General features: G+C 39.1%; 1 protein-coding gene across 2 annotated transcripts in view; it reads left to right on the top strand.

Annotated features, from left to right (window-relative positions):
• LOC105034223 (uncharacterized) overlaps window positions 1-14,927 on the top strand; it is a 50,915-nt gene that overhangs the window by 29,648 nt on the left and 6,340 nt on the right. For both annotated transcript variants that reach the window (XM_073256721.1, XM_010909278.4), the window contains exon 4: window positions 1,483-1,625. In XM_073256721.1, the coding sequence (XP_073112822.1) occupies window positions 1,483-1,625 (143 nt within the window). The remainder of the gene's footprint in view (window positions 1-1,482; window positions 1,626-14,927) is intronic.

The following is a 14,927-nucleotide window of genomic DNA, read 5'->3' as shown; positions in this document are numbered from 1 at the left end:
TAAAATCTTGGGTATCGGAACTCATGTTGATGGGCAGACAGAATGGTATAGCACAGGTCTATACCATGCCATTTTTGTCCATTTTGCACTTTTTTTAGTTTCAAATTTTGAATTGAAATCGGCGTATGGTTTTGCCAATTTCAATTCAAAATTTGAAAACTTAAAAAAAGTGGGGACCAATTCGTTTCCTTTCTCATAGAGAGGGAGAGGAATGGGGAGCGAGGGAGGGAATGATGAATGCCTCGGCAAACCCTAACCTTAAGACAAGTGCATGCATGAGAGAGAGGGAGGTTGAGGGACGGAGGGAGGAAGGGGGAGGACTGCCTTAGCAAACCCTAACCCTAATCCTAACTCGAGGCACATGAGAAGGGAGGGAAGGAGGGAGGGAGGGAAGAAGAGGGAGAGGGAGGGACCTACCGCTGGTGGGAGGGCGGACCATCAGGAGGGGGGCGTAGTGCTTGCCAGCGGGGAGTGCTCTCTTCCGCTCTTTCGATTTTTCCAAGCTAGGGGGTGGGGGAAGGGTCTTAATGTTTCTGAGCCTGGGACTAGAATGAACCGAACATATAGCCTGAACCATGTCATTCCTTGATTGGTCTGGCTCGGTATGCCCTAACTAGCTGGTTTGACTTTCCTTGATCCATAGGATTAAAGAAGGATGGTTAAAATAGTGAAGTGCAACTGGGATATTATGTGATTGTAGGATACCTACTAAGATGATGAAAAATTTTATAGGACAGCCATACGACCAGCCATACTTTATGCTATAGAATGTTGGATGGTTAAAGAACAACATGTGCAACAAGATGTCTATTGCATAAATAAAAATGTAGAGATGGATATGTGGTAATACAAGATAGAATAAGAAATAAAGCCCTCGTAAAATGGTAGAGGTAGCATCAATTGTGGACAAGTTGAGAGAAGAATGACTTAGTTTGGTACAACATAGGCCAAGGGATGTACCAATATGTTGGGGTGATTTGATACATGTAGAAAGAACGAGTGGTAGAGGTAGGTTGAAATCACATATGATGAAGTAGTAAGGAAAGACTTAATATCACTCCATCTTTTATAAAGTGTGGTCCTTAATAGAGTGGAATAGAGGAAAAGGGTTATGTAATTGACCCAACTAGTTTGGGATTAAGGCTTATTTAGGTTGAGTTGAGTTGTATAAAAAGAAAATTCAAAGTTACTTATGCTTTATGGATAGAGTTTTAATATCATCTCGTTGAGATTCTGAATGTCTTGCCTTGCATGTATGCATTTTAACATTGCATTAGACAATGAGCTATGTTCTGTTTAGATTGCTGCATCTGAATATGCATTGCACCTGGTAAATATTAGCAGCAGAACTTGTGTAGTTGGTATCTCTTCTGTCGTTTTGAGTAGTGTCTATAACACAATTCTATCTTCATTTTGTGCATATTACCATCTCTCACATAAAAGTTAGCATTCATGAGTAGGTTGACCAGTCTCAGTTTGCAGGTTCATCTCTATGGAACATCTCTTGGGGGATTTCTCGCACAAATTTTTGCTCAACACCGACCAAGGCGTGTTAAATCATTGGTTCTATCAAATACTTTTCTAGAGACGCACAAGTTTGCGGCTGCCATGCCATGGTCTCCAATGTAGTGTTCTCATCTTCTCTACATGTTCTATAAGGTTTCAAGTGTACATGTCTTATGATCAACAAAATTATGCTTTGCTCTAGTGTGACTATTAGTGACATATCTTATATTGCCAATGACATAAACTTTTGTCCCTTGGTTATGATGATTTTCTGTAACGAGTGCTGTTAACTTGAGTTTACTCAATCCATTTTTTATTTTGCATTCTAAACTGTTGCATGGAAAGTTCAATTTCATACATGATATATTGATTGTTAATTTTATTCAGGTGCATCCTTTCATTTGAAATGCAAATGACTTGAAGCTGAGAAAAGTCCTATGTGGTCCTTGATTCAAGGTCACTTTTGTGTGGATCCTATGTATCACAAGGTCATTGTATTGAACAAGTAAAAAATATCTGTAATATGTACTGTACAAGAGAAATGATAATTTTAGTGATTAATGGACCTAATGGTACTTCTAAGACTTATTTAATACCATTAAATGCTTGACGCAGCCTATAGCGCGGCGATCGTTGGGAAAAAAGGATGGAAGACGCACGAAACAAAGAAAGGTTGAGAGAAGAAGAAGAAACTCTCTTCTCACGTGTTTTGATTCAATAATCTCCAAAATAAACTGATTACAATAATAGCCAAGGGTCTTATTTATAGTATAAAAGTCTTAACTCAACTAAAAGAAGGAATTTGAAAGGAAATAAAATACCAAACAAATCGAAACACAGACTCCACGTCGGACTAGGACTCTTGTGCGCTTTCGTAGGCTTATCAGATGATTGAATTAGGTTCTGAAATTTGTAGTGGCAGTGAAGCACCAATCTTGTAGAGCTCAAAAAGAGCTTTCCGGAATGGGATTAACTGAGGTATTTTGACATCAGATGACAAAGTTATGACCTTTTTACCAGGACTGTGTCAAAACTTTACAGAAATCGGTGGTACCTCGGATACTTCAGTGTATACCTCGGATAGCTCAGTGTATATCTCAGATACCTCAGTGTATACCTCAGATGCACTATGGATACCTCGGATCAGTCAGTATCCTGGCAAATATAATGGTTGTCAAGTCGAATTTGCACCCTTCGGGTCCTATCCCTCAGATCTAAGTATCTGGTGGTTGTGACATCTACGTCATCCTCCCCTGGCTGGAAAGAACTCATCCTTGAGTTGGTAACCTCCTCATCTGATGAATCACCTATATAAGGAATTAAATGCTTCACATTGAACACATCAGATATTCGAAGATGACTTGATAATTTCAATTGGTAGGCATTGTCATTGACTTTCTTGACTATCTCGAAAGGATCGATCTTGCGTTGGCTCAGTTTGTTGTATTCTCCCATCGGATACCGATCTTTGGTTAGAACAATTCACACAGTCTCCAACTTCAAAAGTTACCTTCTTTCTATGTTTGTCTGCAACCTCCTTGTACTTGGCATTGCTGGCTTCAATCTGTTCTTTTATTGATTGATGAGTAGCTTGGATATCTGCCACCAAATTCTCAGCTTTTGTACTGGATCGTCCTTTGAAATTGATGGGGGTTAAGTCCAAAACGCTGCTCGGATTCAATCCATAGATAATTTGAAATGGGCTGTAGCCTGTACTTCTGTTTACTGAATGGTTGAATGTGAACTTAGCCTGTGCTAAGGTCAAATCTCACTGCTTCGGATGCTTGCTAGTAAGACTCAATAAATTTCTCAAGCTCTTGTTAATGGACTCGATCTGACCATCTGTTTGAGGATGATATGCTGAACTGAACTGTAAAGTAGTTTCTAAACTTCTCCACAGGCTCCTCCAAAAATGACTCATGAACTTTGTGTCTCGATTAGATGTAATGGATTTGAGCACTCCATGGAGTCGTACAATCTCTTTAAAAAATAATTGAGCAATGTTTGAAGCATCCATGGTCTTGTGACAGGCGATGAAGTAGGTCATCTTAGAAAATCGATCCATAACTATAAGGACCGAATCGCTCCTCCGTTGAGTCATAGGCAATCCCAATATGGAATCCATGCTAACTTCCTCCTAGGGATGATCAGGAACAGGTAAAGGAGTGTACAGTCTAGCATTGGTCGCTGTTCCCTTAGAAACTTACAGATCCAGCATTGCTGCACATGGCGAGTCACGTCACGCTTCATCTTGGGCCAAAAATATTTACTGTGAATCAAGGTGAGAGTTTTATCTCTGCCGAAATGACCCTCTGCATGAAGCTCCTGTACTATCTTCTCCCGTAAAGAACAATCGGGGATACAAAGCTGTACACCTCGAAACAAGAAGCCATCATGTAATTGGAAATCAGTTCATTCATTAGAATGTATCTCTTGTAGAATTTAGCCAAAGTCTGGATCGCTGGTGTAGAGGTACTTCAGGGTATCAAATCCAATCACCTCCACATGAAGAACTCCTAGCAGCTTGGCTGTCCGACTTAATGCATCTGCCACTTGATTCTGAGCACCAGATTTGTGTTTTAGAACAAAGTGGAACTCTTGCAAGTAGTTTACCCATTTGATATGCCCGTGGTTCAGCTTTTCTTGTTCATTGATGAACTTCAGAGCTTCATGATCAGTGTACAAGATGAACTCCTGGACCAAATAATGTCACCACTGCCGAAGTGCGCTGATCACCTCATAAAACTCCACATCATATGTTGAATAGTTCAGCTTGGACCCAGATAATTTTTTGCTGTGGAAACAAATGGATCGCCCCTCTTGACTGAGTACTCCACTGGCCCCAGTAGAGGATGCATCACACTCCACTTCAAAGATCTTAGTGAAATCAAGAAGGGCAAGGACAGGAGCAGAGGTAATCTTTTGTTTGATTTCTTCAAAAGCAGCCTGTGCCTTCAGAGTCCACTGAAATCGCCTTTCATGCAGTCAGTCATAGGAGACATCACTGAAGAAAAACTTTGGATGAACTTGTGGTAAAATGACGTCAGGCCATGAAAACTTCAGACTTCAGAGATATTGTGCGGCACCTGCCAGTTCTGTATAGCTCGGATCTTGGATGGATCAGCCCTCAGTCCTTCAAAAGAGATGATATAGCTCAGAAAGGTCAGGCTATCCGCCATAAAATTGCCCTTCTTGGGATTGTCAAATAACTTCTCCTTCCTCTGTGTGCTAAGAACCTTCTCGAGATGCTGCAAGTGATCTTCTAAAGTCGGACTGTGAATAAGTATATCATCAAAGTAAATCACAACGAATTTACCAATGTATGGTTGCAGCACATGGTTCATCAACCTCATAAAAGTACTCGGTGCATTAGAAAGTTCGAACGGCATCACCAGCCACTCATACAGACCCTCCCTCATCTTGAAGGCTATCTTCCACTCGTCTTCAGGTCTGATGCGCAACTATGGTAGCCACTCTTCAAGTCGATTTTGGTAAACACCTTGGCTCCAGCAAGTTGATCAAGCATGTCGTCCAGCCTTGGGATCGAAAATTGGTATTTGATGGTGATCCGATGGATGGCTCGACTATCTATGCACATACGCCACGAACCGTTCTTTGGAACTAGCAGAGCAGGTACTGCACATGAACTTATGCTTGGACGGATGTATCTCTTGTCCAACAGCTTTGGACCTACCGCTACAACTCCTTATGTTCAGTTGGGCTCATACGATACGTCGGCTTGTTTGGTAGACTCGCCTCAGGAATAAGATCGATGTGGTGTTGTATGTCCCTTTCTGGTGGTAATCCTGCAAGCAAGTCTTCAAAAAATACATCAGCAAATTTCTAGAGTATAGGACGTACCGGAAGTGGAATGTCATGCTTAGCTGACTCGTCCTTCTCCACCACTACCAGCAGGTAGTCAGCCTCCATTGCCTCCTTTAAATAGGTGTGCTTTGTCAGAAGGTTGATGCTGGTCTCTGCTTTAGGTTTGGATAAGTCCTCTTCTTTTATCGGCACCAGAGTAATCTTCTGATTATCCTTCCAGAAGGTATAGGTATTCCGACGGCCATCATGATAACACCACAGTCATACTGCCACGGCCTTCCAAAGAGTAGATGACAAGCGTCCATTGCAACAATATCACACCGTACCTTGTCATAGTACTTCTGCCCAATAGAGAACGAAACAAGACAGCGACTGTCAACAATCACCTCACTTCTTTTTTGAAACCAATACAGCTTGTATGGTCGCGGGTGCTTTTCGATGGCTAGATTTAATTTTGTTACATCTTCCTGGGAGATGACGTTTTCACAACTTCCACCATTTATGATGATCTTGCAGACCTTCTCAATGGTGCAGTAGGTATGAAAAGTATTGGTTCAGCTCCATCTTTTTTTTTCTCTTTTGGGAGCAAGCAAGCTCTTTCGAATAACTAGAGCCTCCCTGCTATTGCCAAATAGTAAGGAGTCATCCTCTTTGTTACCCATTTCATCATAAACAAGCTCTTGTTCTTCCTTAGATGGTTCTCCTTCTTCAATCAACAATTATTTCTCAAGACGTCCCACGGGCTTTTTACAATTATTCTGCGTGTGTCCAATCTCACCGCAATTGTAACACGACAAATTTGATGAACCAACTGAAGTTGGATTTAAGGATCTTGTATCAGCAATACAAATAGGAGGGTTAGTAGTATTACGCTGCATATCACCCTGGTTTCTCGTTGCTTGTTTGCTTTGTTGGGGCGGATCAGATCTGGATATAGGTCTGCACAGCAGCTAATCCTCAGCCACAACAGTCCGATGATATGCCTCTTTGACTGTCCACATGGTGTGAAGCCTCAAGGCATCTTGGATCTGCTGTCGTAGACCTCCAAGATATCGCACGACCATCTGCTCCTCGCTCTCCGTCAGATCATTCCTAGCCACGAGTTGGTAAAACTCTTCCGTGTAATCATCCACGGATCTAGGACCTTGTCGCAGGTTCTGTAGGTGCTGGTACAAAGATTGCATATAGTTGAAGGGTAAAAACTGTTTCCTCAATGCTTTCTTCATCTTCTCTTAATTTTGGATCTTTGGTTTGCCCTTGCGCTTCCTAGTTTTCTTTAACTGTTGCCACTATCCAGAAGCTCGGCCTGTCAATTTTAAGGCAACAAATTTTACCCTTTTATCATCAGGTATCTCCTTGTATTCGAAGATGCGCTCGATCTGGTCCAACCAATTAAGGAATACCTGCGTTTGTAGACTGCCTGAATATTCAGTTAAGTCTACTCTGATAGAGTCGAACCAACGGGTTGATCGCTCAAACAATTCTCCATGACCCTCTCATCGGCATGTGGGAAGACCCCCATGAAAAGGATTTTCGAAATATGAAAACTACCTTTTCAATCTGCGATCATCAGGTTCCGTCTCGGATCTCGCATCTTGGGTTTCTAACTGCGTAAAACGTGCAGTCAGATCCATCACTTGTCTCTTCAAATCTTCACACTCTAATATCAGATCCCGTTCCTGTTGCGTGATTTCTTCATGGGCTGCTGCTTGATTCGTAGGTTGGTTCTTCTTACGACCACTACCCGCCATCTGAACTACAGAGAAGAATCAACACTCACGGATCTAAAAGGGCTTTGATACCAATTGACGTAGTCTATAGTGCGACAATCGTTGGAAAAGAAGGATGGAAGACGCACGAAACAAAGAAAGACGAAAAAAAGAAGAAATTCTCTTTTCATGAGTTTGATTCAATAATCTCCAAAATAAACTGATTACAATAATAGCCAAGGGCCTTATTTATAGTGTAAAAGTCCTAACTCAACTAAAAAAAGAAATTTGAAAGAAAATAAAATACTAAACAAATTAAAACACAAACTTCATGTCAGACTAGAAGTTTGCATGCTCCCGTAGGTTTATCAGATGATTGAATTAGGCTCTGAAATTTGCAGTGGTGGCGAAGCGTCAGTCTTGTAGAGCTCGAAAAGAGCTTTCCGGAATGGGGTCAACTGAGGTATTCTGACATCAGATGACAAAGTTATGATCTTTTTATTGAGACTGTGTTAAAACTCTACAGAAATCAGTGGTACCTCGGATGTACCTTGGATACTTCAGTATATACCTCAGATAGCTCAGTGTATACCTCGGATAGCTCAGTGTATATCTCGGATGCACCATGGATACCTTGGATCAGTCAGTATCCTGGCAAATATAATGGTTGTCAAGTAGAATTTGCACCCTTTCGGATCCTATCCCTCAGATCCAAGTATCTGGTGGCTGTGACGTCTGCATCAATGCTTTCAATATTTGTATCTTCAAACCTCTAAGAGTGGGAGGGTTTTCCTTTTGTACTTTGAGTCTTTTGAACCCCCACCCTCTCCTAAAAGCCACCCGTCTCTTCTCTAAATCATGATCATGTGAATGGTATATTCAGTTTGAAGCAAAATCAACTTCGAAGTGATGATTAATTTGAGATCTATTGGATATGACTGAATTCGAAGCAAAACCAACTAAACTTTGTCTAGCCATCATCATTCCAAACGTAACGTATGTTTCTATGTCCCAAATCCTGGCATTATTCAGTTTTTCAGTCTTTTGAGTTTGAATGTTCTCTTTTCTTTTTCTGTTCTTTCTTTGTTTTTAATATTTCATCTTATCATCCTTATAAAAAAGATGCTCGATGTTGTAGATTGTTGCCGAATCTGTATCCAAGTTCCTTGTGTCATTTGTATTTGTCTGTGGAAATCGAGAAAAATTAGTGTATCCAAACTTCATTAAAAGTTGAGAAAAGTTTTGGCCATTCAGACTTCATTATATGCTCCTTAATGTCAGTAAAGCCCTGTGAATGACTTAAGAGAATGCACTAAACTCATCCTCCTGTCCTGTCTCTTTGGATTGTGATGGGACTGTGTGTTAACTGCCTCTGAGTGCATAATGAATTGGAAACTTCAAGGAATGCGGAATCTCAAAGAATGTACATCTAGGCATCATGGATGCTATAGTAGAGGTGAAATGTCAGATACCAGTTGCTTAAGGATCAGCTCAATGCCATTCATCCTTGTTAATATGCGCAATGTCTAAACCATGTTTTGTGGGATCATTGGAGATTGGTCAAGCTGATGCTTCCCACGAAGGGCTTTTTAAACCTGGTGGTTCTTATAGATTTTGGTAATTCAATTGATGTTGATGGACTAGATCCATTGTTGCCTATGATGATAGGCTTGAGATTTTTTCTCAATATAGATTACTAGTTTCTATTTTAATTTATCTATATTAGGTTAATTATATATGTTGGTAAGATTTATGTAATAATTGCTGTATTACAACAAATGACATTTATGCTTACTCACAAACATGATATCTTTTTTTTCCCTAGACCAGCCAACATATTCATCATTTAATGGTCATCCAGAAAAAAGGGCCCATCAAGAAAAGAAACAAAAGAAAAGTAGAATGGAGATGGAATAGTGGTGAAAAAAGGATGAGGGTATTATGAAGCTTGGGTGGTTGATATGGAGGAAGAGAAGGAAGAAGAAATGGGGGAAAATGAGAAACATTTGGTGTTTAGGTATGTCACTGCTGGGTGTTGTGCTTGATTCTGCTACCATGTGGATTCCTCTGTCTCATTCCCCTTTCTTTGTTGGTCATGGCAAACATGATGGTTGAAGGACAAACAGGGTTTTATTTATCATAGTGGGTCATGAATCTTGGTGTTGAACTTATCAGATTTGTAACTTGCTAGCCCCTTAAGTGTCTGAGACAAGTCTTGAAGTTTCCAACACATGTTTGCAAGAGCAAAACCAGGATTTTAAACAAGGGTCAGTGTTGTTCCTTAAATGGAGATTCATTGAACATCAATTACAATCTTGATTTACCACAATAAACAACACTAAGAAAAATTAATAAACTCATTAGAAAAGAATATGCTCATGAAGATTTTCTTTGATTAATAGATTATTTTTTTATTACAAATTTATTGCACATTACAAGTGTCTGCTTCATATCCTTGTATTTTGTATATGTTACGTGGTCGTTTTATAATTAAAGCTGCTAAATATAGATTTATTTTTTTTTAAATGATCAACAAAGTATAGAAATTTATCTGGAAATGAAAAAGAATAAAAAAGATTATGTTTATTTGTATGATATTAAATATATCATTTCCTTTATGGCTGGGACTGACATGTCAGGCTCTTGCACTCATGGTGCTTTGCATTAGCATACAAAGAGGTAGGTAATTCCAAAAGGTGACAAAAGATATCTTATGAGAAATCCATGGTATAATTAGACAAAAGGTATGACTACTACAAGCTAGTATAAAATAATGAATGATTTTGATTCCTGTAAAAGGGAAAGCTAACAGAGATAGCACTATTGCTTAAGGGATGCAAAACTTGTATTAATTTAGCAATGATCCGAGAAATCTATTTATGTTTTAGCTTCCAAAGTATTTTTTTTTAATAAAAAAAGAAACTGCATTATCTGGTAATATTCCTAACAATCTGGGGCTCTAGGAGGGGCGAATTGGGAACATACCTAATCTTTGTTTTCCTTTTTCTACATGCAGCGGTTGCCCTAGGACTCGAACTTGTGCTGTTGCAATTGTTAGCTTGATCCTTTACCATTGCACCAAGCAATAGCCCCTAGCTACTGGAAATTAACAAATGAAAAATTAGGGACAAAAATCAATACCTGCCATCTAGAGAGTGGGGATAATGATCAAGGCCTAGAAATGGTAGGGATAGTTGCTCTTGAGAGCATCTAATCCTCTGAATTTTGAAAGTAATGGTGGGTTACCACCAATGCAATTTCAATAATTACATAAGTTACCATATGAACTATTGGATCTTGCATGTTTTTAATTTAAAATGAGTTCATACCTTGAATTTAAGAAATGAGTTAAGAAGGGTGGGGTTTGAGGAAATGGGTGGTTAAATGCAGTAAAATGGGGAAAAACTTTGATGACTAAATAGGCTCAAGAGGTAGAGCGCTTCTTTTCCTTTTTGTTCAAAATGGGGTGGATGACAGGAAATGTATTTAGGACTGTTTCAGTTGTCTCTTTTCCATACTGTGTGCATTACTAGTGACAATTTAAAACTTTTACCCCATTTTGACATGTTTATGGATATGGAACTGTAACTTTGTTGGTTATGAACATTATCTGTCAATACCAATAAATGTTAAACCCTTTCTTTTTTTTTTTTTAATTTGTTCAGAATCTTCTAGGTTTCAGGAAACTTTGGAACTTTGGAGGGTTGGTCCTTGGAGGCATAAACTTAACCTGGAATCAGTAGGTTACCCTTTCTTAATTCCCGACCACCCTTTATGTCGTGGCTGGACCCTCTCCTTCTTAAAGTTGCCTTGGTTAGATATTCAACTAATCTTTAGATGATAGATGTTGAGCTGATAGATGGTTGTGAGAATCAGTATCCTTCCTGGAACCTTCTTGACCTAGAGTTTGCTCCATAACAGACCCCATTTTTATGGGAAAAGGCTATCATGATGATGAGAACAGCACATGCACAACAGCTCTTTATCTTCTTATATGTTGTCACTTCTTGATCACGTGTGGGCACTCCAGCATTAGGTGATGATTTCCAAGTGCTTTTAGTGGTGTAGATTCTGTGGATTTCTTTATACTGATGTTTTCTTTGTATTACTGTGATATTGACTCTTCCATAGTTATTATTTGTCATTCTAGTAAAACTTGGATATTATTCTTTTGGCTTTTCTATACTTTTCACTTAAATATTCCCTTAAAAAAATTATTAAACCCTTAAGGCCTGTTTGGATAGTGGGAGCCACTACCTATGGATAATCTGTCCACAGTGTTTTCTTCAAGTTTTTCAAAAACTGGTATTGAACCCCATACTGTTTCTTGTATCAGAACTTTCGGTATGGTACCAGTACCAATGTTATGTACAGAAACCAAAATCATTAAAAAGAATAAAAAGCTATTTGTACCAAGTGGTATGGTCAGTATAACACTAGTGGTATGTACCAGTATGGCCGGTAGGCTGTTTTGGCATCCCGACACCTATCCCAGTGGCGGTTTCTTATCAGAATGGTATGAGACCTTCAATACTGCACCATTCTGGTGGTGTTTGAATCCATAGTTTTCTCTCTCCATTGTGGTGGCAAACAAACAAAGAAGTTGCTGGGGGATTGAAGATTCCCAGATCCCTACTTTTAAGGGATAAGTAAATCCAAGTCTCTGGTGATTTATCTTATCTCTATCAACCCAGGATTCAATATGTCCACCAGCTGCTTGAATATTTCCACCAGCTGCTTGATCTTTTAGAAGTGCTCTGCTTCCCCCATAAGTTTTAAATGGAATCCTATCGGGCCAATAAGATCCTATCAGGCCAATAAGAACGTCTGCATCCAAACAGGCCCTTATCTCCTTCAACCACTATCTTGAACAACTAGGTCTGCATGTTTTGAAGCCTCAATACATATTTCTTCAGTGTCATTTGTTTCCAGCAGTCTAGCGAATTAGAAGGCCTATAATTTTAGCATTAGATCTTCAAAAGCAAAATCCTTAATCTGTGACAATGGAAAAAAAAATCAATCATCCTCAATCTAAATATATTTAGCCTGGTTACCATCTCCAACATGGTGCTGACATGCACGTACACCTTGACTCTTGCTGTTTGCTTGCCTCCTGTTAGCACACAAATGCACATTCATATAAAATCCAGAAAACAAACATTATTGAAGTTCTCCATCACGTATTTGTCATGTACTGTAGTTATCATAATTAGAATAATGATCATATTTGGCATTAGGTCAAACTTGTCATGTTATTAGAGGTCAACATGTAACTATACCCTCATGAAGTTAATAATCAACAAATTCATGCATCCTAATTGTGGGCACATCATCATACATTATCATAACAATCAAAATGGGGCATCCCTAGCATTATGTTGAATATTAGGCTGCCTAGAGACATTTTCTAATTTCATTAGAAACTCTTGACATATTTCTTCAACTAATGGAAAAACCAATATCCACGAACCGGTACTGAGTGCCATACTAGTTGGTGATCAGGATGGTATGTTAGGTACTAGTTCGGTAACATACCTACGGTATCCTCGATACACCATTTTCTTTATTTTTTATTTTTATTATTCATTTTTTTAGTTATTATTTTAATCATCATGGTTGTTTAGTTTAGTATTTTGATGTTTTTCAGATGTCTTTTGTCATCAAAAGGACTTGAAATACAATTAAAGTACATATAATTGAATACACATATAATATAACAAATGGACTTAAAAGTACAAATATGTACTGACATCTAAAGTTTTGTCAAGTGTCCATGTCCCTCATAGATATGGGAATCGAGTCTAGGATATTATATAAGTTTTTATATAATTTGCCCCATATTCCTATATCCTATAACATGCACCTGTTGGATAGCCATCCTGATACTGATCCTTTGTCTGATACTAAACTTGTCATCTGAAGATGGAGGCTATAGAGGGTAGTATCCACTTGAATGTGACATCCCAAACAAAAGATATCCATGCAAGTCATAGTCTAGCTATGTGGAATAGGATTCGGTGGATGACTTAGATCCAGATATGTCTACAAACCCTACTTCATAAGTGTGGTCATCTGCAACAATGGCGCCATATCTTGAATGATCTTGAGAGGCCTATCTCCTATATTCAATGGTATCCTCATGGGCTCTACCAATATGTGCACTCTTGTGTGGCATGATTGAGCTGGGACTCACCGATGAACTAAAAATCCTAGGGCTATGAGTTGTATGCAATTGTGCCATGTCCATTGCAACCTTCCTGTTCATCAGATGCATCATTGCTCAAACTATCACTATCATCATTGTTGGTATCTCGAGATCTAGGCAATCTATCATTCGAGAGTTCATTAATCTCCGAATTAGAGTGAATAGATTCGTCATCCACTCTCAAATGGAACTGGAATTTCCTTTTCTTTCCTATTTTTGCTAACCTAAGGAACTACCTTCTTTCTCTGGATATACCTGACTGCTTAGCTTTGTTGGATGGTTCAACTATGATTACTATCTTGATTAGACTAGGTTCCATGCTGGCCTCTTCTCAGGATCTCTTTATCAAATTAAGATAGCAAGTAGCACGTTATCCCTAAGCATGCCACCAACTTTTCAAAAGAATTTTTATCATTATTTATTTATTATTATTGTTAATCTAAACATATATTTTTTGATCTAAAAACTTATGTACTTAACCAAAATTATGATTTTGGTTGCATCTGCAAATCATCTATAGATCTACAATATATCATGAAATCATGCCAAAATTTTGGTGTATGGCCCTTATTTTCTCTATTTTGGCTGATTTTTAGCATAAAAGAGAGAAAAAGGAGAAGGGAAAAGGGCCTTTGAACTAATTTTGGATTGAATTTGAGTGGACATCCTTGAAAATCCGTTCTTTTTTCACTATTGGAGGAAAAAGATATAGAGATAGGTAGAGATGGCATGGGGAAGCCTTCTCTACCTCCCTCTTAATTATTTTAAAGGAACAGGGCTTGAACCACTCTGAACGAAGCAGAGCCAGGGAGTGCTGCTTGGGTCGAGTTCGAACTGCTTGGTTTGGGCCCTGAACTGTGCTAAGGAGGTGCACTATCTTGGTTCAGGAGTAGTACAATTTGGTGTGCCCCAAACTTAGTGGTCTGGGAAAGTATGGCATGCCTTGGTAGCTTTGTGGCTTTGCTTCTCCATGACAACTTAGATTGCTTGGGACATGGCTACCTAGATGGGGTATCATAATGGATTCACATTTTGATTTGTCTGTCATATAGTGACAGAATTGGATGTCAAGGCATGTTTGATGTGCATCAAACACTACTAGACTTTATATGTTTACTTAAGCTTTCTCTTGGACAGCTTTGCAAATATTGGGTTGTTCTATTCATTATGTTACTTTTTGATTATTGTCTAATGTGTATTTTAAATTGAATGTGTTATCCTTTTAGGTAGCGACTGCCTTTTTTCCTTTTCTTTTTCATATCTCCATTCTGAGGACAAACTGGGAGAAGGATAACTTAGATGGTTTGAACATGGAGAACATAGGCCTAGGGATGCACCTATACAAAGAAGTGATTTGACACATAGAATCAAGGATTCTAGAATCATCCCAAGTTATCCGATTTAGAGCATATTGAATCGTATCGGCAGCAAATCAGGATGGTTCTAGCATTCCAAATGAGAAACCAATAGTGAGAGGGAGAGGGAGAAAGAAAGAGGAAAAAAGAGAGGGGTAGAGGGAAGGAGAGGGAGAGGCTGGAGAGGCCATTGGAGTGGGAGAGGGAGAAAGAAAGAGAGAGAGAAAAAAGAGGGGGAAGGGATGGAGATGGATAGGCTGGGAGGCCATCAGAGGGCAGTAGAGGCATTCGGAGGACCAGAGGAGGGCCATTGCTCTCCTCTAGATT

This window comes from Elaeis guineensis, chromosome 4 (assembly GCF_000442705.2).
Source record: "Elaeis guineensis isolate ETL-2024a chromosome 4, EG11, whole genome shotgun sequence".
NCBI classification, from domain to species: Eukaryota; Viridiplantae; Streptophyta; class Magnoliopsida; order Arecales; family Arecaceae; genus Elaeis; species Elaeis guineensis.
This window is presented reverse-complemented; position numbering and strand designations above follow the sequence as displayed.